The sequence below is a fragment of the Protopterus annectens genome, chromosome 1.part1, assembly GCF_019279795.1.
Source record: "Protopterus annectens isolate FY-2018-M chromosome 1.part1, PAN1.0, whole genome shotgun sequence".
NCBI lineage: Eukaryota > Metazoa > Chordata > Ceratodontiformes > Protopteridae > Protopterus > Protopterus annectens.
Window position 1 is genome coordinate 320580621 of NC_056726.1, and position 21953 is coordinate 320602573.

A 21953-nucleotide genomic window follows, 5' to 3' on the forward strand; every position below is an offset into this window, starting at 1 on the left:
CTAGATTTACCCACGGTTGTCTCTGTTTGGCCACTCGAGCTTCGACCTCGTGGCCAGACCAAACCACACCAACCATGGGTAAATCTAGCATTACCCACTCCTAGACATGGGTTATTGCTAAATTATATAAGTTAATAGTGCAAAAACATAACAAGCGATCTTAAATACGCCACCCCATTATATTCCTCCTCCACCCTTGTTCAAATATCCATAAAAAGTAAATAATACATAACATGACATCTTTATGGCTTTCAATTAATCACTGACTGTTCACTTCAAAGGTCTAGATTAAGCCTCATGATAACACATGGTAAACAGCAAAAAGAAAATCATGTGCCGCAAAAAATGAGCAGAACTGATTTCCAGAAATAATAATAATAAAAATGGGGGGGGGGGGCAACTACTTAATCCAAACATTTTTACTGTTGCTCGTCCAGACTTTCTGAAAATGACCTAAACCCACTCAGTCTAACCATAATTTCTGAAACTTATATTCCCAAAGGGAAGTTTTTTTAAGAAGTATGTTTTCTTATCATCCAATAGAAATAAAAGTACATCCATCTCCCAAAGAATCTTGAGAGGGAATCAATCTTCATTCCCCAGCAGAATCTTCTCTTTCTGCATCAGTTGCTTTTGAAATAGTGGAAAAAGTTCAAGGCCATCTTCTTGAAGTATCATTTTACTGAACAACAGGTCCATCTTCTAATGAGATACCAGACCACTCCATCACCTGTAATGTTTCAGCAGCTTTCAAAAATGTTTAATGCACTGAGAAAATAGTACTTTAAAATATGATACACCAAACAGAATTTCAACTTTATTTGTTGTCATAAATGCACAGGTGAGATTATCTTGCCCTCTTTGTTTTCATTAAACACTCAAACGTTACGATCAGTTAGCAAGGGAGATGATTAAGGCAATGGGTTGTTATAACAAGCTGCTTCCTGTGGTACAGGGTTTGTCTCTCTCAGTCTTCATTTGCCTGCTCTGTAACCTTAAGCAAGTCACTTAACCAGACAGTGCTCTGGCGCAACTCAGCTATGGTCCTCAGTGGTCTCCTAGATCACACACCTAGTGAATACCTATGATTAGTGTGGCACTTTTGTTTCTGGTTGCCACATAAAGGGATAACATTTTTCTTTAGTGCATATGCAGGAAACAGCTTACTTAGGGCGAATGGGGGACCCTTTTTATCAACAACTCATGCTCTTGCAGAACCATCAAACTTGCCTCAAACATTTTTGCAAAGCCCACAGGATCACTCATTTCCTCTCCCTCTGTTATTCTGGCTGATCTTATATGTGTCTTGTGAGCTTAGTCTTCTAAACACACTAATCTGACAATCAAGAACTTCAATTTCACCTGCTTATTCACTATGCGTGTTCTAGTGCGCTTCTCTCTTATAGTTGTCAGTCTGGCTTGCTTTTCATACTGTTTAATTTTTCTAAATCTTGCTGTAGTGCAGGCACTTAAGCTTCCAACAAGCTCATTAGTAGTAAGTCTTCATTGGAACAGGTGCCACCACAACTGCCAAGCTTGAGGACATTTTTTAAGCTTTCCTATGTCAGCCAACTGAACTGGACTTCACCGAAAGTTTATATCGTTACTCTTCTAAATTAAATTTGGCAACTAAGTAAATGGAATTCCAAAACATTTGCCAGCCAACAATTATCAACTTTACTATTCCCCACTTTAAAGCTGTTTTACTGCCCCGTGAAGGCTAATGATGGTCTTGTGTCTGTTAAAGAACTGACATAAGTGGTGACAGACTCCCGTATAAAAACCACTGCTGCTGTGCACTGTGTTCAGCTCTCCATGGCTAATACCTCCACAAGGAAAACTAAGCTTCTTTGGAATAATTTAAGAGAACCTGAACAAGTTTTCAGAAGCATCATAAATTAAGTGTTCTATAACAGTATACAATAATACCACTAACAGGGGAAACATGGAAGGCAGCTATACTGTTACAGTGACCTCTCCTAATTGAGCTAATATTATGCTAAGTATAATAAACATCTAAACTACCATCTTTTGGGGAGGGTTTCTGTAAAGCAAATTATAGTATGACAGCTTCCCAGGCAGTATATGGTTACCCTACAATGTGGAGTTACATAATCCCATGTGCCACAGTCATGCCAAATGTATCCTACCTCTAAAATGGTCTTCTGACTTAAGTGTTCAATTAAAAAAATGGCATGTTAATGTCCATAACACTGCTTCTGAAATGTCAAAGCACAGATGTTTCTAAAATATGATTGAGAAGTACCTGCTTCTCTTACTGGGGGACCCTGTACATGTTTGTTGTACTTATCGCAGCAAAATACAACTAGCAGCAAACTCATGGACATATCTGCTAGAGACCAGCAAGCCTTCTCTTTCTTTTCTTAAGAAAACAATTAGCTGGTCTGCTTACTTGACAGAGTGCACTTGCTCTGGTTTAACTTTCTAGTTGTCTGTGGACAACCAAGGTGTATGCAAGAGAAGTTGCTCTCTCTTCTGGTAGTAAGCCTTTTAAGGAAGACAACAACAAAATATTCTGGCATGAAAGAGGAATTTTAAGTGAGAAATACCACATAAGTTGGTTTGCATAATCAAAGCTTGTGAAACTGAAATCATTCTGTTTGAACTAGAAAAAAGTTATTGCCAAAAGTATTCAGTTAAGATATTTAAGAGCCAGTGCCAACTGGCTGAAGAGGTGGCACAGTTAAATTTTCTGTTATGAAGATCAACTGTGTCAGAACAAGGGCTCACTGCAGTCCAAGAAAGTAATGAAGCAAACACAGAAATTGCAGACACGTACTCTGACGTATGAATAAGCAATGCTGGACTAAAAAAAATAAAAAAATGACTGAAACTGAGCAGCAGATAGATTAAGAGGTCTAAGCCCTTGTGAGATGTCTTAAGACAAATATTTTTCATTTCCTGAAAAATATGATTTTCTGGTACTTGGTATTTTAGCTTCTTTTTTAAACATCTCCATTTACTCCTATTTTAAACGCTGTAGGTAAACATACATTACAAAAAATCATAGTAATATTTTTTCCATTATTTTCATGAAGTGTAATGTGTTTTCTTTTTAACAATCATTCAGGCCAACATTACATAATCTGCCCAAATTCCTGCCTTCCCTTAAACTTCACTCGCTCCTCCTCCTGAACATTATTCTGCATGTAATGTTCCCATAAATGCCAATTACTTCTATGTAACTCAGTTGTTTCCTTTTCTAAGGATCCCACCTTGGTAATTTAGCTTTTAATATCTTTATGGAAAGAAGATCACTTTGACAGCGAGAGAATTCTACCTAACATGCTGAAAGACAGGGATCTGAGTTTGGAATGAAGAATATTAGGTCTTCTGCAGAAGCCACAGCGTGAACCTTTCAAGTTCCATCAAGGGAAAGAAAGCAGCTTCCCTCTAGGTGAATGCAGACAAAGTGGCTGAGAATGAAGCTGAAATAATTAGCCTGCTTAGGAATGCTGTCTGTGCAAGACTGCAGTTCATTTCGATGTGAGTGTCTCCCACTTTTCCTGTTGTATGACTGTGGAATTCAGAGCGTGTGCCTATTTAATGTGCTGATGATGAATTTAAGGATAAGTGTGTTTTCATTTCTCTTTTAGTTACGCATTTGTTCTTACATTTTTCAATTTATGATGCATCAGTCTTCTATAGGAGAAGCAAAAGTGCACTTGTGTTAGAAACTTACTATAAATGTAGATGTTCAGGTATGCTTACTGCTGCAGTCCTGACTTCTGAGACACCACGCTCACAGGTAGCCTGTCTGGCCCAATTTCTAGAACCCAATGTTCATCCTTAAACCTCATCCAAGTCCATCACATCACTATTAAGGATGCCAAATTATTTAAAAGGGGTGTCAGCTGATAAAATCTTCAGATCCTTCTTGCTGTGCAGTTTGCCAGCCGTTAATGCTATCAACATCATTACCCCACTGGTCAGCCTGTTTCCAGAAGCCAGATAAGTACCCACTAAGGGATTTTTCTTGTCTTGTTTTTGAAAAAAAACATTTTAATACCTAATATCTGATAGTGAGACAGAAACCCAGTCTTAAAACCAACACCTGTATTGTCTGTTGAAAGAAAATCCCTCACAAAGACTTCTAACCCCTTTGTCTGTTATTCATTAGCCCAGAGCATGATGTGGCTTGTGCCTGTGTATTCCACCAGCTTCATTCACTCCAATGACAATACATAACAGAAGGTAATTTCTCCTAGCGTTTAGGTTCACAAGTACTTACTAGGCTATTGATATGTGAGGATCTTAAGAAGCATGGCCTTACATTTTCATAGTAGCTTTACCTCTTATATTTTGTGTACAAATAACCCAAAGGCAGGCAGAACAAGGATATGTTAGGACATTCACTTGTTTATTATCCATGAGGGACACAGATGCTCAACCGGGGGTGAATTTGAGGTTTCATAACCACTCATCCAAACTTGAATAAAGGAAGACAATAAATTTGCTTTATGTGGTGTGCAAGACAGCTGCATAAAAGAGGTACACTCTGTGATACACATCTATTCCTCCAACATGCTCTGTTTATGTTGCAAAAGATATCAAGATCCGCTGAATGGGTGTTCATGCTATTACTTGACTTGTGAATACATAGTAGGTCTGACAGGATGAGGTCTGTTGAGTTCCTATACGTGAGGCAGAGGTTGTCTTTTAATATTCTGTATGATACCGAGAAGAGGGGCATGACCTTGAGATGGTTTGAAGCAAGAAAGGGGTACGTGCCTGGTTCCAAGCTGCTATGGTGTCAGATGAGGCCTCTGGGATCTTTCCAACTAAAAAAAACATTCTGGCAAGAAATGTGGGGAGAAATTTAGGAGACTGAGTCCTGCTAAATGACTTGAGTCTCCCTAGGTCTGATGATTCACGATGAGGTGGGGCACTTTCTCAGACAATGGAGTAAGTCACAGCCAAGATCACTGGTGCTCTACAGCCTACCAGGCTACTGGTATTTTGCATATCCTCTCAGACCAGAAACTTTTATCTTTTTCTTTTTGCCTCTCTGTCTGACAATCATGATTCCCACTCACACTTAACTGGCCAATTCATTCCCCATCACTGGGGTAAGGGTCAGCCAGTAGATGATATCATTTTGACAGTCATTGGGGTGGTTTGTCAATTTCAGCTTTTTTCACCCTGTCCCCTATATATACTTGACAAAATGCCATGAAGGGGTGTACAAAGGGCTGCCCATGCAGGTCATCTACTCAATCCCACTAGGGACGTACCCATCAAGCAAGCCCTGCCACTCCCTAAAATGCACAAGTGGTGACTCATTGGTCTTCATTAGGATAATTGCACCAAATCACTGTGCCTGTGTGTGTGTGTGTGTGTGTGTGTGTGTGTGTGTGTGTGTGTGTGTGTGTGTGTGTGTGTGTGTGTGTGTGTGTGTGTGTGTGTGTGTGTGTGTGTGTGCGTGTGTGTGTGTGTAAACCCCTCGCCCTCCAAAGGGGGTGAGTGGCCCACACCCTTTCAATCCACTCATCCAGTGCTATGGCTACTAATCAAATGCTGGTCACTTAACTCACAGACAGGACTCATCATTCTGTGCCATGGAGCTAGGCGCTGGACCAAAGCTGGCTCTATTATTTGTCCTGCCCTTGGGGTTGGAGTCCTGTGTTTTCATTACCAAAAGGGGAGGGCAGTATTCCTGAGGTATATGACTATTTGTAGGTTACAGCAGATAGTCTCAAGGTCTCCATCTGCCACCTATGGCCAGAAGCCTTCAAAGTGTTTCCATCTGAAGCCATATAGCACAAAGTACCAAAGGCCAAACTGGTGCCAGCCAGCTTGCCTGAGATGTAAGGCATATAAATACATGCCCAACAGTCTATATAAAGTGGATCTCACTACCGAGCAAGCATATGGGAGCAGGGAGAGATAAACACGTGCTACTAGCAATGCAATTTATATGGCCAGATTTTAGGCTGGCTTGAAATTTTACAAAGGAAAGACAGGCAGAAAATTACAGCAGAGGGTTTCAGGTCACTATTATTCTCTCTAGAAAAAAATATATATATACATATATACATACACTCACACACACAGATATATATATATATATATATATATATATATATATATATATAGATATATATATAGATATAGATAGATATATACATGCACACATATACATATATATATATAGAATGACCTGCAAGGGTATTGTGTAAGATGTGTAAATTATTAAAAAAAAGTCATTTTTTGTACGGCTCACAAGAAAACTTAGAATTCCTCCTGTATAATAAAGAGTTTTATGGTAGCTGACATTAGCAGTAAAATTGCCCCAGGTTTGACTTAAATAATCAGCATCAAACTAGATTTAAAAGCTATAAGGTTAAAGTAACGTATTATGGAATACATACATAATCTTGTAAATAAGGTATTTTTGCATTAAATGTTTAGAAGTTTTAGTGGTTTTAATGAAATAAATTGTGTTAAATGGTTGCAATGGAGCATATGAAAAGGTATAAAAGTGAGTGATACTAATTATGAATGTCTGATGAAGTGCTGCATAAGGCCAAAAGTGCTAACCTTTCTTATTTATTTATTTTTTTAATAAATAGTGTGTTGTCTATTTCAGGCTCTACTGTAACCTTTTCATATTTATTTATTTAAAAGTATAGCAATGACACATCCTTTGAGTTTGTTCACATGCATGTGTGTATCTCTCTCTCTCCCTATACATACATACATATACATATATAGGTTCATAGGTGTGTACTAGGCTAATGGCCCTGGAGCCTTTACAAGCCTAGCCTATAGCATTACCCTGGCATCATGCAATCCAACCTTAGTTCCTAGTATGTCTGTCGAGTAGAGCCACTGGAGTGATCCCTGGGGTGATTTTTTTTATTTCCCATCCACTCATCAAGATTTCTCTTGAAGAGGGCCAGTGAGGTGCTCTGCTTGACATGTATGGAAAGTCTATTCCATAGCATGGGCAGTCTCTGGGTTATGAACCTGTCACTCCAGCATGTTCTGTTGATTGTTGTAATGAGGTTGAGGTCTCTGGAGTGTGTGGTGAGGAGGGATTGGGATTTCTTTAGATGTAGCATTTCTAACAGAGCTGGGTCACACATGGCTTTGTAAGTCAAGCAGAGATCACCTCTAAGTAGGCGATATGAGACAGAGAATAGTTGGAGTTTTTTGAGTCTGTTCATATAGGACAAGTGTTTAAGGCCTAGGATCCTCTTTGTGAGGTACTTTTGCGGGCTCTCCATTTGTTGCAGGTGTCTACTGAGGTACATGCCAAATGGGTCATTGTACTCAATGATTGGCCTAATGAGGGAAGAGTAGAGGGAGACAATGACCTCTTTCTTCCCCGATGCAAAACCTTTAGTAATGCGATATGCCACACAGAAGGACTTTCTGACCACAGAGAGGTTGCTGTTAACCTGTGTTCCCAGATCTGTTATAATGCCTTCTGTGTTCAGTGGACTACAATCAATGTGGTAATTTAAGGGAACCAGGTTTTTCCCAAAGGGGATGAAGACACATTTTTTGGCATTGAGCTTAAGGTCATGGTTCTGACACTGATCGTTGGTCTCATTGAGGCCTTTCTGTAGAATGTCAGCATCACTTGGGGAATTAATAATAGCTCCCAACTTGCAATCATCTGCAAACTTTATATATATATATATATATATATATATATATATATATATATATATATATATATATATATATATGAATATATGTATATATATATACATATATAGCTAGATACACACACAAACATATATACATGCATTTTATATATATATATATATATATATATATATATATATATATATATATATATATGTGTGCGTGTGTATATAGACAGATATAGATATATATCTATACATACATACATACACACACACACAAATATATACTTCTGTTTAAAGGACCAAAGACAAAGGGTTTGATAAAAATACAACTCTGTATATACTTTTTGTTTAGCTACAGTCTTGCTATGTCATTAAAACTTCCAAAATTCACCCAAACCTGCCATATTTATGCAATTTACTAAAAACTAAATTAAAACTTCACATAGTGCACATGTAAACACAAATATGTATTCTACCACAGAACAGTCAAGCCTGCATAAACAACTCAAAACCAAACTTACAGTTAAATTAAGCCAAGAAAGAAAAGAAAAGATATACTCAAATAAAACACAAGTAACACTTCCTATTTACTACGATTAAAAAAAAAATCACACATGGTACACATGAAACACACACACACCACCCAAAAAGCAACATTGTCATAGTTGGTAAACTGCACTTTCCCTAAACAAACTTATATCTAAATAGTATGTTGTGTCATGGTCATTGTGTAAGTAAATCAAAAAAAAAAAACAGCATTGTCAAGAGTCAATTAATTTGCAGACCATCTATCGCACTATTGCTAAAGAAAAGGGTAATGTTTATGGAACAATAATTAAATATTGAAAGGGCTCGCACCACAGAGAAACATTTAAGAAAAAGGATGGGGGAGTTCATTAAACCATTTGTGGTCCAATATACTATGAACTGGAGACAGATAGGAAGAACACTAATAACACAAAGTCTTTGAGCATTTATAGGCACTTGGACACATTCTAGGTTGGTACCCAAGTATTGAATTTAAAAGAAAACCAAGTGTAAATAATCTATTGGAAAGAATGGGTTCCATGGTTAACAGCAATGGGACTGTTTATATCTTTAAATGTGGGGGCTGTAATCACTGATCATACATTAACATTAAGGAAAAATTAGATGTTATCAAAACAATACAGCACTGGAGGCAAGCAGGGAGGTTTAATTTTAACACCCATGGCATAAATGTAGATGTTCGAGTGTATATACTGCTGCAGTCATCACACTTGGGTTATCCTGCCGTCAGGCGGTCCCGCAGTCGGCCAAATCTCAAAGTCTTGGTCCGGCGTCGGTTGTCGTCGCTTCTTCCCTGATGTCAGTGCGACAGGGGTATAAAAGAGGCAGCCGACGCCATTTTCTTCAGTTTTTCTTGCCCCAGATGCCAGGTGCCCCCAACTAGGAAGGCAATCCAAATAACTATGCAAAAATACCTTAGTAGATAAACAATAGTACTAGCTGTTAGCAAATACACCATATAGACATGCATCCCATTGATTGATGTACATGGAGTTATAGGTAACACCCTGGTATGTAGAGGGGATGGTGGGAGGGTAACCTGGACTGCAGCAGTATACACACTAGAACATCTACATTTATGGTAGGTACAAACCTGTACTATGTTCATCGTGTTATACTGCTGCAGTCATCACACTTGGATTGGTACTAAACTGGGTTAGGCGAAGCTAGGATGCCCTGCAGAACTGCAGTGGCAAAACCAGCTCTGGTTTTTGAGTATAATGGAAGGTGGTAGTGCTTGGTAAAGGTGTGCACTGAACTCCAAGTAGCTGCCTCCAAAATGTCCTTGGTTGGAATCCCCCTGAGAAAGGCTGCTGAGGTTGCTGTAGCCCTGGTAGAATGGGACCTAATATTAACAGACACTGCTTTCCCATGGTGTGAGTAGCAAAAGCGGATACAATGTGCTATCCATTTGGAGATGGTCTGTTTTGAAATAGCCTTTCCTTGTGAACCTGCAGCATAGGATACAAAGAGTTGGTCAGTTTTTCTGAAGATCTTTGTCTTATCCAAATAGTAACGTAGCTGTCTGTGAATGTCCAAAGAGTAAAGGAGTTTTTCTCCTTTATTCTGGGGGTTTGGATAAAAGGTGGGTAAATGAATGGTCTGATTCAAAGCCACACTGGATACTACCTTTGGCATAAAGGTAGGGTTAGTTCGTAAAGAGACTCTGTCCTGATGGAAAATGATGAAAGGTTCCACTGCCATGAGTGCTTGTAGTTCTGAGACCCTGCGTGCTGAGGTGATAGCCAGCAACAGAGCTGTTTTCCATGACAAGTATTGTAGTTCTGCTGAGAAGGCTGGTTCGAAAGGAAGCAGTGTTAATTTTTCTAAAATGAAGTTGAGGTCCCAAGCTGGCGTTGGGGGTTTTCTGGGGGGTCTTATATTCTTAGCCCCTCTGAGAAACTGCCTTAGTAAAGGGTGTGAGAATATGGGAGGATCCATATTATATTGAGCTGAAATGGCCGAAGTATGGATCTTAATGGATGAGAAAGAAATGCCTTTGTGTAGCATCTCAGTTAAGTATTGCAGTATTTGAGGAATGTTTGGTATCCCAGGATTTTGGTCTTTAGCCTGGTGCCATGCACAAAATCTTTTCCATTTGCCTGAGTAAGTTTTTCTGGTGCTGGGCCTCCTGGCCTCCAAAATGACATTTAGGACGTCCTTTGAGAGAAGTGTTGATTGATAATTCAAGGTATTCTCCATGCAGCTAAATTTAAAGTCCTGAGCTGACTGTGAAGGATCTGAGAGTTTTGCTGAGTCAATAGAAGTGGGAATTGAGGTAAGATCCATGGAGGGCTGTGAGTCAAGTTCCTTAGTAATGGGTACCAGTGCTGACGTGGCCAGTCCGGAGCAATGAGGATCATTTGTGGTCTCTCTGATCTGACTTTCAGTAATACCTTGGTCAAGAGAGGTAGTGGTGGAAAGGCATAGACTGTCAATGCTGTCCAACTGAATGATAGGGCGTCCACTTTCCAGGCTAGGGAATGATAAGTCCTTGTGCAAAATTTCTGTAGTTGGCAATTGTTGGGGGAGGCAAATAGATCTATGTCTGGGCGTCCTCACCTTTGAGTTATCATTGAAAATACTTGTGGGTGTAGTCTCCACTCATGCGGATCTGCCATATTTCTCTTAATTCGTCTGCCAATATGTTTTCCTTTCCTGGCAGGAATTGTGCTTGCAGTTGTACTTGGTAAGTCAATGCTGTGTTCCACAAGGTCATTGCCTGTCTGCATAAAGGGTAGGAGTGTGTTCCTCCCTGTTTATGTACCACATAACTGTGGTGTTGTCTGTCCTTATTTGTAGTTGTCCTGGATGCAAGAGGTCCTTGAAGGCTGTCAGTGCATTTTGCACACCTAGCATCTCCTTTTGGTTGATGTGTAGATGCATTTGTTTTGCAGACCATTTGCCCTGTATGCACTGTCCTGCCATGTGTGCTCCCCAGGTGTAGTCTGAAGAATCTGTTGTCATAGTTTGGTTTGCTGGTGGTAAGACAAAAGGAAGACCCTTGTTTATTTGACATGCTTGAGCCCACCATAGGAACTCTTTTTGAAGGCAAGGAATGAGAGGTATACTTGTTTCGAGGCTGTGCCTGTGTTGAGCCCATACACTTTTCAGGTACCATTGTAATTTCCTCATATGCAGCTTTGCATATGGAACTAGATGAATGCAGGATGCCATGAACCCCAATGCCTGCAGGATTTTCCTTGCAGTGAGCTGGGTAAAAGTTGCCATCTTTTTGAAGTATTGAGTCAGTTGTTTTTGTTTGTCTGGCGTGAGGTAAGCCCTCTGGGCCGTTGTATTTAAGCTGGCACCCAGGAATATTATCTCTTGTGAGGGTATTAGCTTTGACTTCTTTTTGTTTACTGTGTACCCAAGGCAACTTAGCAGCTTTGTTACAAATGCCAGATGCTATAATAGAATGTCCTTGCTGTCCGCTTGGATCAGGCAGTCGTCCAGATATGGATAAATTTGTATTCCTCGTTGTCTGCAGTATGCAATTACTGATGCCAGGCATTTTGTAAATACTCTGGGTGCAGTAGATAAGCCAAAGGGCAATGCAGAGAATTGATAATACGTTGTACCTGCCAAAAATCTGAGGTATCTTCTGCAATCTTGTCTGATAGGGACATGCAGGTATGCCTCTTTGAGGTCCAACGTTACCAGCCAAGACTCCTTGCCCAGCATGGGAAGAAGCTGCTGTAGTGTGAGCATTTTGAATTTGGGTACCTCCAGGTATGTGTTTAGAATTGAGAGGTCTAAAATGGGTCTCCAGGCTTTGTCCTTTCTTGGTACTAGAAATAGTCTTGAGTAAAAACCTTGACCTTGCTCCTTTGTAGGTACCTTTTGAATTGCTTTCATATCCATGACAGCTGAAATTTGCATTTGTGCCTCTGCCCATTGGTTTGGAGGCAGATTTGGCATGCCTCTCATCCGTGGTAAAGTGTGAAAATGAAATCTGTAGCCTCGAGTAATAATATCCAGAACCCATTTGTCCTTTGTTATGATGCGCCAATTTTGTGGAAATAGAGCCAGTCTTCCTCCCAAAGGTGCTGCCAGGGCAATTTTACTTGGCAGGCGAAGAGGGAAGTCATTGTGTTTGTTTCCTGAAGGGTTGAGATCTTTCGTCTCCACCTCTTTGAGTTGTTGTATGCCATTGTCTAGGCCTGAAAGAACCTTGTGGCTGGCCTCTGCCCCTTGGGCGTCTGTACCTACCCCTTTGGGGTCTGTCTGATGCAGGAAAGGACCAGTTTTCTGATGGTCAATTTCTGCTGAAACGAGGAGGTTGTACCTGTAAAAAATCTTTGACTGATGCACAGATTTTGCCTTTTCTTCCATTTTCTTTAAGACTTCCTCTGCTTTGACACCAAATAACACATCTTTCTGCAATGGAGCATCCAATAACTTTGCTTTGACATTTTCTAGTAAGGCTTGCTCTTTTAGCCAAGCATGTCTATGAAATACAGATCCTGTGACAGCTGCTCTACATGAGGCTTCCTATGAATCAAAACCACACTGTAAGGTATGCTTTCCCACCTGTTCTGCTGCATGCAGCAAATCCTGCATCTCTTTGAAATCAGGTTGATCTGTCTGAGGGATCATTTTCTGCTTTAACTGTGTAATCAAGTACTGCTGGTATTTTAGCATGTGGAATTGGCAGTTTAAGGCCCTCATGGCCAAAGTGGCAGACGTGTACACTTTCTTCCCCCATCTTTCTAATGCTCTGGAATCTCTTTCAGAAGGTAGTGGATTCTTAGCAGTAGAGGCCTTAACCCCTTTGGGACCCTGGGAAATGGTTTTGGGGTCTGCAACAGGGCTTTTATATAGAAACTTATGAAAATCAGGAACTCGGTAGTATCTGTCTGGTTTAGCTGGTGCAGGAGGTAAGGAGTCTGGGTTTAGACTAGATTCGGTGTAGACATCATCCAAAATATCTAAAACTGGAGGAATTGCAAGGGGTCTATGCTGTGGAAGAAGAAGAAACTCACAGAGTCTTTTCTTAGAGTCAGAGTAATCTTGGCCTTCCCAGTGGAAGTGTTCCCTCATGGTGTGTAAAGTTTCCCCAAAAGAGTAGTCTTCAGGGGGGGAGACAGAAGGAATGGACTCTTCAGCATCTGAGTCTTCATAAGGAGGGAAGGAATAATCCTGGTCCTCAGAGTTAGCTGAGGAAATGGATGCTTGGTCAGAGGAAGGATAATCTTCCTCCAGTCTAGTCAGGAGGGGGTTGGGAACCCCTGATAAGGGTAATTAAATCCTCAGCCATCTTGAGCATCTGTTTTTTAGGCATAGGGGCCAGTGGGGGGGGGGTCTGTGGACACAGTTTCCTAACTTTTAAGGGGGCTTTAAGTTTAGCATAAGACTTAATAGAAATAGCTGTCGGTTTGAAGGCACCTTCAGAAACCGAAGGCCTGTTCAAGATCTCCGAATCACTGTCAGGTTTGGCGTCTGAGGGGTGAGATGGAACTGGCTCCTGAGGCCCAGCTGATTCGGTCTGGGAGGCCGTCAGAATTTCTAAATCAGTGGTAGACAGGGGCTGCGTAGGCGCCTCGCTGAAAACCAGAGAACCGGTGGCAGGCCTTGCTGAGGCCTCGGTATCTGGTCTTGGCCTTGGTTGCCTGTCCTTATCCTTGCGTTTTTTAGTCATTGCTGATGTCGGTTGATCCGATGACATGCTATAGTTAAATTTTCTGCCAAAATAATGTCGGGCGAATTCTGCCCGACGCTTGATTGTATGTTTGTTGAACCTAGCACAAAACCGACAACCAGAGATGTCGTGGTCTGGGTCTAGGCAAGGAATACAATAAGAATGAAAATCCTTGAGGTATTTGCTTCCCACAAGAAATGCAATTATTAACTTTGTCTGACATCAGTCTGAGGCAAGAAAAGTTTCCCCAACGGGGTACTTAGCTTTAGAGAAGATTTCGGGCTGAAATTCGATTCGAAAATCTCAGGAGCTAGATGACTGGCACTTGCGAACTGCTTCTGCTTCGGGCACCGCGCGGCAAGAAAGACTGAAGAAAATGGCATCGGCTGCCTCTTTTATACCCCTGTCGCACTGACGTCAGGGAAGAAGCGACGACAACCAACGCCGGACCAAGACTTTGGAATTCGGCCGACTGCGGGACAACCTGACGGCAAGATAACCCAAGTGTGATGACTGCAGCAGTATAACACGATGAACATCATGTAATACTTTCTACGTAGGAAAAACAGAACTTCCTTTAAGATAGCTTATATATCAGCATTTATATAGTACATGAAGGGGAGACAACAAAAAAGTGCTCTTGCCAGATATTCGTAAGCATGCAAAGGGTTTCATTCTTTTTTGTTTTTGATTCTGGAAAAAATAAAAGTGCCCCCAGAGGAGAATGGAAGACTCTAAAAAGTGTAGGGAAGCTATATGGCAGCATTAGATGAATGCTACAAAAACACCAAGACTCAACGAAAGTATCGGTATCAACAGTATGCTGAAGCAAAGGGCAGCCATTTTAGGCTAAAGTGCAAAATGTTGAGTTTTTTGTTTATTATCATTTATCACAATGTATTTTTAATTATCAATTATATACTACAGACAGATAATTTATTGGTTTTACATAAAACACATTACCAGAATTAGTATATACAAAGTGACATTTATGTTTAACATATGGTCCTGATGAAGTCTAAAGGATGCAAAATGGACAAAAGTGTTTAACCAGTTTTATCTGAGCTGTTGTTGTTGTTTGTCTTTTCGGCTTTTCCCGGTTAGGGGTCACCACAGCGGAACTCCGGTCTGCTAATGACTGATAGTAGATTTTTAAGGTGCCGAGCTGCCAGCCCAATGCCCAACCTTCAGTGAAGGCACGCCCATTCACACATGTCTTTCGGAAGCCACTCGACCATGGGGAGGACATGCAGACTCCACACAGAAGGCACTCCAGCTGATAACTGAACAGGAGAACCTCTTGCTGTGAGGCAACAATGCTACAGCTGTACCACCACGACTTAAACAGTTTTATCCGAGTTATTATATTAAATTCTTGGATTTTACAGTTTACGTTTTTGTGGGGGCACTACATCCATTGTTCTTTTTGGCTACATATTTTATTTTGTTTCTGTGGATATCAATGTTGGATTTTTTTTTTACTAAATTTAGTTGTGAAAAACTATCAATGCAATTATAAATCTGTAGGATTATTTCCTGCTTTTGCTACTATTTGTTAATAAACTTACTCTATATTAAGATATCCTATTAGGACAACTGCTGTTAAGTTTTCTTTTCTTTTGTGTATTTATCTTTGCTTTGACTATCATGGTAAATATATTCTCTACTAGCCAAGTGGCTATAACAACAGTGTGGGTTGTAGGGGCTTATCTGTAGATTTAATTAACTTAACTTACCTTCTTATTATCTGCATATTTGAAACAGTCTTTAATCTGGCTTTGCATGATTAGCATGCATTTCTGGAATATTTTACGGTGGTTGCTGTATTTCCAGTTTATTTTGGATAAATATTACTGTGGACATCTAATTGAGATGCATTTCAACAATAAATTGGCTGTAACTGCTAGGTGGGACGTAGGGTTGCCTGTTGATGAAAGCAACTTGCCATCTTGTCACCTGCTCATTTTAAACAATCTTTAATCTGTCATTTCAAGATTAGCATGCATTTGTGGAATATTTTACTGAGGATACCATACTTCAGCTTTATTTTGCAGAAATATTCCTGTGGATATCTGACGGAGATGCATTTCAATAATAAATAGGCCATAACTGCTGGGTGGGAGATAGGGTTAGCTGTTGATGAAAGCAACTTATCATCTTTTCACCTGCTCATTTTAATCAGTCTTTAACCTGGCTTTGTGGGACTAATGTATTTGTATGCAGTAAGTTGCACTACTGTACCATGACTACTGTGTATTTGTCTGAAACAAATGTGAAGTAAGCTACTCTGGCCATTATTACTATTATTTACCTCAATCAAAAATCTGAGGTGTGCACAGTCAACAATTTGTCTATAATTCCTGAAATGGCGGCAGTCTGTAGATAAAAGTGACCAACCCTGTCAGCTTGACCATGTTAAACAACCACTCATCTGGATTTGTATGATAGGTGTGTGTAAAGCAGTTTGAAATACTTTACTGTGGCTATTTTTATAACAATCAGACAAGTGAAGTCTACAAAGCCAAAGTAGCTGTAATTGCTGAGTATGACACTGGTAGATTAAAAAAACACTCATATTGGTGTCATTGCATAGTCAAAATGTTCCAAAATGGGTAATTTTGTTACTATTGCTTAATACATTTTGCTATAAAAATTATCAAGACTGCAAACTTAAAACACACATTTTGTTTTACTAAATAATACATTATCTAATAAAAAAAATTTAATTAAAACAATCTGCTTGATAAGCATACATTTAAAACAACCAGGAACGTAAACTCATAATATGTGCTTTTATGCATTGTCTTAACAAAAAATATATATACATATATATATCTGTGTGTGTGTGTGTGTGTGTCTATACACACACACACACACACACACACACACATATATATATATATATATATATATATATATATATATATATATATATATAAATATATTTTTTATTTTAATGTGGTAGGAGTTCATGGTTTGAAAACTGCCGGGAATATAAGTTACATTAAATCTGTAACATCATTCATGATTTAAATTAGTTTTCTAGACGTCCTCTCCTGACTCTTGTATTTGTCCAACTCCAGACAAAAGTAATGTTGCATTTTTTTTTTTTGTAGAACACAGTTTTTTTTTTTTTTTTTTTTGCTGTGGAGTAACCAGAAAAATTAAAAAGACTGTCACTGGAAATTATCGCCCCATTAGCCTGAGTATGATATGTAAAGCTACGGAGCGCATCATCATGAACCTGATTAATAAAGATATAGGAAATATCCAAACTCTAGACCCCACACAATATGGCTTTGTGAAAGGGAGATCATGCCTGCTCAACCCAGTTGACTTCTTTGAGTCAGTCACCAGGGCTGTGGATGAAGGTAAGGCAGTCCATACAGCCTACCCTGATCTGGCCAAGGCCTTTGATACCATTCCTCACTCAGGAATTATTGATAAACTCATCGAACTAGGCATCAATCCCTATATCACTAGGTGGGTTGCAAATTGGCTCACAGACAGAACACACAGCGTGAAAGTAGTGGACTCCAAGTCAGACAGCTGAATAGTCACAAGTGGAGTCTCACGAGGATCGGTCCTGGGTCCTCTCCTGTTCAGCATCTACTTCTCAGAAGTCCAGGCCAACACAAAGAGACTCTGGCTGACCAGGTTCACAAATGACTGCAAGCTGGGAGCCATTATTAACTCTGCAAGTGATGCAGACATCCTATGGAAAGGCCTCACTGAGACCAATGACTGATGTCAAAACCATGGCCTTAAGCTTAACACCAAAAAATGTGCCATCATCCCCTTTGGTAAAAACTCAGTTCCCACTTATTACCACATCAATGGGAGCCCACTGAACACTGAAGGTGTTATAAGAGATCTGGGGACGCAGGCTGACCTATCCTTCGACCACATTTCCACTGTGGTCAGAAGTCCTTCTATCTGGCACATCTCATTACCAAGGGTTTTGCATCCAGGAAGAAGAAGGTCATCGTCTCTCTCTCTCTCGCTCTCTACTCTTCCCTCATTAGATCAATCATCGAGTATAATGCCCCATTTGGCATGTACCTCACTAGACACCTGCAACAGCTGGAGAGGCCACAGAAGTACCTCACGAAGAGAATCATAGGTATTAAACACATGTCCTACATGGACAGACTCAAAAGACTCCAGCTATTCTATGTCTCAAAGAAATCTCAATCCCTCCACAGCACACGCTCCAGAGACCTCAACCTCATTACCACAATTAACAGAACATGCTGGAGGGACAGTTTCCTCACCCAGAGTCTGCCCATGCTCTGGAACAGACTTCTCATACATGTCAAGCAGAGCAACTCGCTGACCCTCTTCAAGAGAAATCTTGATGAGTGGATAGGTAACAGAAGGTTCACCCCGGGGATCACTCCAGTGGCTCTACTTGATAGAGGAACTGGAAAATAAAGTTGGGCGGCAAGATGGCAGGGCACTTCTATGGGCTAGGCTTGCATTAGCCTAGTACACACCTATGAATCTATATGTTTCAAATGTTGTTTTTGTGTAAACTAGAGCACTTTTTGTAGGTAAATAAAAAGTGTCCTATTTTAGCTGAAAGAATGGGACATTGAACTTAATGTTACAGATATATGAAGAATACAGGTTTTTAGAATCCTTAGTTACAGTATTCTGAACATAGTCTAAAACAGTAGTTAAGTATTATGGACAAAAGCTATATGCTTTCTTCCACTGTACAGCATTTGTCCATAACACCTGACTAGAGTTAAGAAAAAAAATGTTCTACACTGCAGTGATTGCAGGTACTTTAATATCAGACAAAAGCCTATAGTATGAACTTTATTTTAAAAATTTGGCATTACTTTGCTTGGTATCACTGAATTTACAAAGGTTTTTTTTTTTTGGAGGGGGTGTGTTATTCAATCAGTAAAATGAAGAGAAACCAAAGTCAGTTGTCCTTATATTGGTTTGGTGTACAGGTACTCCACCTGTTTGGGAGTACAGGATGCATGAGATGAACTTTACTTTAAAATTGTAAGTTTCTTGGAAGATTTTGGGTTCACATCCATGCTTACATCTTACTATACTGGGGCACTCATAAACAAGCCAGTTGGTAATAGCCTTAAAAATCTTTTGCTAATATACATTTATTGAACAACCAAAAAATTTTACTGCAGTACTCAAAATCAAGAGGGAATGGAAATGTATGCTTTTTTTCTGCCACATGTACAGTTACCAAGCTTTCTAGCACAAAGGTTTCATGTCATTTATACTCATCATCTCTTTTTACATTGAAAATTATTGCTTCCTAGCAGGTTTCTATACATATGAATGGTTGTATCTCACTGTTTGGGGTACGTCTCGGAACAGATCAATCAGTAACATCCTTTAAAAATTATTTTCTTGCCCCACATTCATTGTACAACTGAAATGTTCTTATTGTGGCACTGAAAAGCAAGACTGATTGTACGCTGCATCAGATGCAACTGTCTCCCATTGTTTTCCTGTTTCTGGATGTGCAGTTACGTAGCCTGCTAGTAAGAAGGCTTCACATCATTCACATCATGAAAGTTTTATGCCTCCTTTTTGTTTAAAATTGTGAGACAGATATAATGTAAAACTATGTCATAATGCACAAACAAGTAAGTACAGCACTGATTCCCTGAATTATTATTATTTTTTTTTTTTGCTGGTCCTTATCTGGTGTACTGAGCCTCAAGCATCCCTCAAAGTTGTTCAGGTATGAGACCTCTGTTTTACAGCACCAAATAAAAATCAGTGGAATATCTACTTCAAAGACATAACTATGCATGCTCCCATACTCCCTTGACTGAGCACTATACAACAATTCACAGACCCAGTAGCTTAAATGGTAGAATGGCGTGAGTCATCACAATAACAAATAAATATATAAATGTATTTAGCAATAATTTATAATACACATTTAATAATAACTTACAACCACTTCACTCAAAAATGCAAAAGATTACAACGTGATTTTGTTTAAGCTTAAAGGTTAAAAACAAAGACTAATTACTACAGCAATGGATGGCGTTAAAAATGACTATGTAAATTATTTCTTATTGAGCATCATTTCATTTAAGAATCCAAAGTAGTAGAAGTTTCTGGCTGGCCAAAAGATATGTACAAACCTGTTATCAAAGACATAAAACTATGTATCAGGCTACACAAAACTATATAAACTTACGTGACATAACATTGTCAACATAGACAGGCAAATAAGGAGCCCACATATCTATGGTTTCCTTGCGTCCTACTTGGCCAATTCTCCGCAGCTCTGCTAGTAACAAAGCTTGAGCAGCTTCTCTTATCTGAAAGAAAAGATTTAGTGGAAAAACTGTCACCATTCAAAACAAACAAACAAAAAAAATGTATATAAATTAAGTAAAAAAAAAAAAAAGAAACATAACTAAAAAACAAAAAACTTTCTGCCTTACAGTTCAGTAACATAGCAAAATGCTATTTTACATTATGCAAAAAAAGAAGTTATGTACTCACCATAACATTCCACCTGAGTTGTTGCTCTTCATTTGTCTTCAACCTGTGGGTTCCCGGATCCGGCACGGATGTGACTCGGCCACATATCCACCATCTAATTCAACTCCAAGCTTCTCCCTTACCCATAATGCCCCTGTTTCCTTCCTCCCTTCAGATCGAGTTTGCTGCCTAACTTAGCATCCCAACCTGACCCAAAAAAAACCTTGTCCCATGACAAAAATCTCCATAAGCAAAGAAAGAAGAACAAGATGCACCCCTGTGGTGACCATATCCTCTACCAGCCAGACCACCACACAGTCTGTGCAAGGGAGGGGGAAGGAGGGAGGGATGGTTGAAGACAAATGAAGAGCAACAACTCAGATGGAATGTTACGGCGAGTACATAACTTCCTTATCTGAAGTTGTTGTCTTCCTTTGGTCTTCAACCTGTGGGATAGAGTCCCCAGCTACTAAAAACCTGGGAGGCCCTCATGGAAGGATATTCCAGAGCACGGCAGAGCCAAAGGATGCCCTGTTCCTGGATAGAATGTCCAGCTTATAATGCGAGATGAAACTATGTGAAGAAGCCCAAGTGGCCACACAGCAAATATCATCTAAAGATACTCTGGACCAAAAGGCCGCTGAGGTAGCCATAGATCTAGTGGAATGCACTTTCACATGAACTGCTGGGGATAACCCACTAGCCGAATATGTTTGGGTAATACACTGGGAAGTCCAATGGGCAATAGTGATCTTCGACACTGGTTTCCTTGAGAAAAGTTTAGAATATGAAATAAAGAGTTGGTCAGACTTACGGAAGGATTTAGTCCTGTGCAGGTAAAAACATAACTGCCTATGGACGTCTAGCAAATGCAATTTGGCCTCTCCCTTATTTTGAAAATTTGGGAAGAAAACCAGGAAATTAATCAGCTGATTAATATTTGACTTTGAAGCAACTTTATGAAGAAAGGATGGAATCGTTTGCAAGGACACCCTGTCCTTATGAAATATCAAATAATTCTTGAAGCTCCAAAACCCTTCTGGCAGATGTAATAGTGACCAAGAAAGCCATCTTCCAGGGCAGAAATTGTAAGTCCACCAAGGCTGCAGGCTCAAAGGGGGAGGGGGGGTAGACCCGAACTAACGTAAGATCCCAAGGAGGCACTGGGTCCTTAACCGGTGGCCGAAGTAGAAAGGTGCCTTTCAAAAAAGCTTTACAAAGCTTAGAAGAGGCAAGAGAAGCCATGTTGTCACCTACATGAAAGTTTGATATAGCTGCCAGCTGGACATTGACCATAGAAGGACAGGCACCTTGCTGAAAGATACTTGTTAAAAATTCTAAAACTGCTGGAACCGGGGCAGTGAAGGGGTCTAGGTCACGCTATGAAGCCCAGACAGAAAAATGCTTATTCTTGCTGGAATAAACCTTCCTGGTAGAAGACTTATGAGCCTCAACCAGAATCCTTTTGACCGGTAAAGATAACCCGGGAGTCCCGATTATCATGGGAACTGTAGCAGCCAAGCAGTGAGCTTCAGACTGACCAGGTCTGGATGGGGAATCCCTGAAGGATGAAAGATGAGATCCAGAGTTGGATCTAATGTCCATGATGGACTCACAAGATGAGACCACAGAGAGGGGAACCAGACTCAGCGAGGCCA

The 21953-nt window shown here is 40.0% G+C and overlaps 1 protein-coding gene across 2 annotated transcripts in view; it reads right to left on the reverse strand.

Annotated features, from left to right (window-relative positions):
- WDR7 (WD repeat domain 7) overlaps positions 1-21953 on the reverse strand; it is a 3592087-nt gene that overhangs the window by 2172315 nt on the left and 1397819 nt on the right. For both annotated transcript variants that reach the window (XM_044074906.1, XM_044074897.1), the window contains one exon: positions 20006-20129. In XM_044074906.1, the coding sequence (XP_043930841.1) occupies positions 20006-20129 (124 nt within the window). The remainder of the gene's footprint in view (positions 1-20005; positions 20130-21953) is intronic.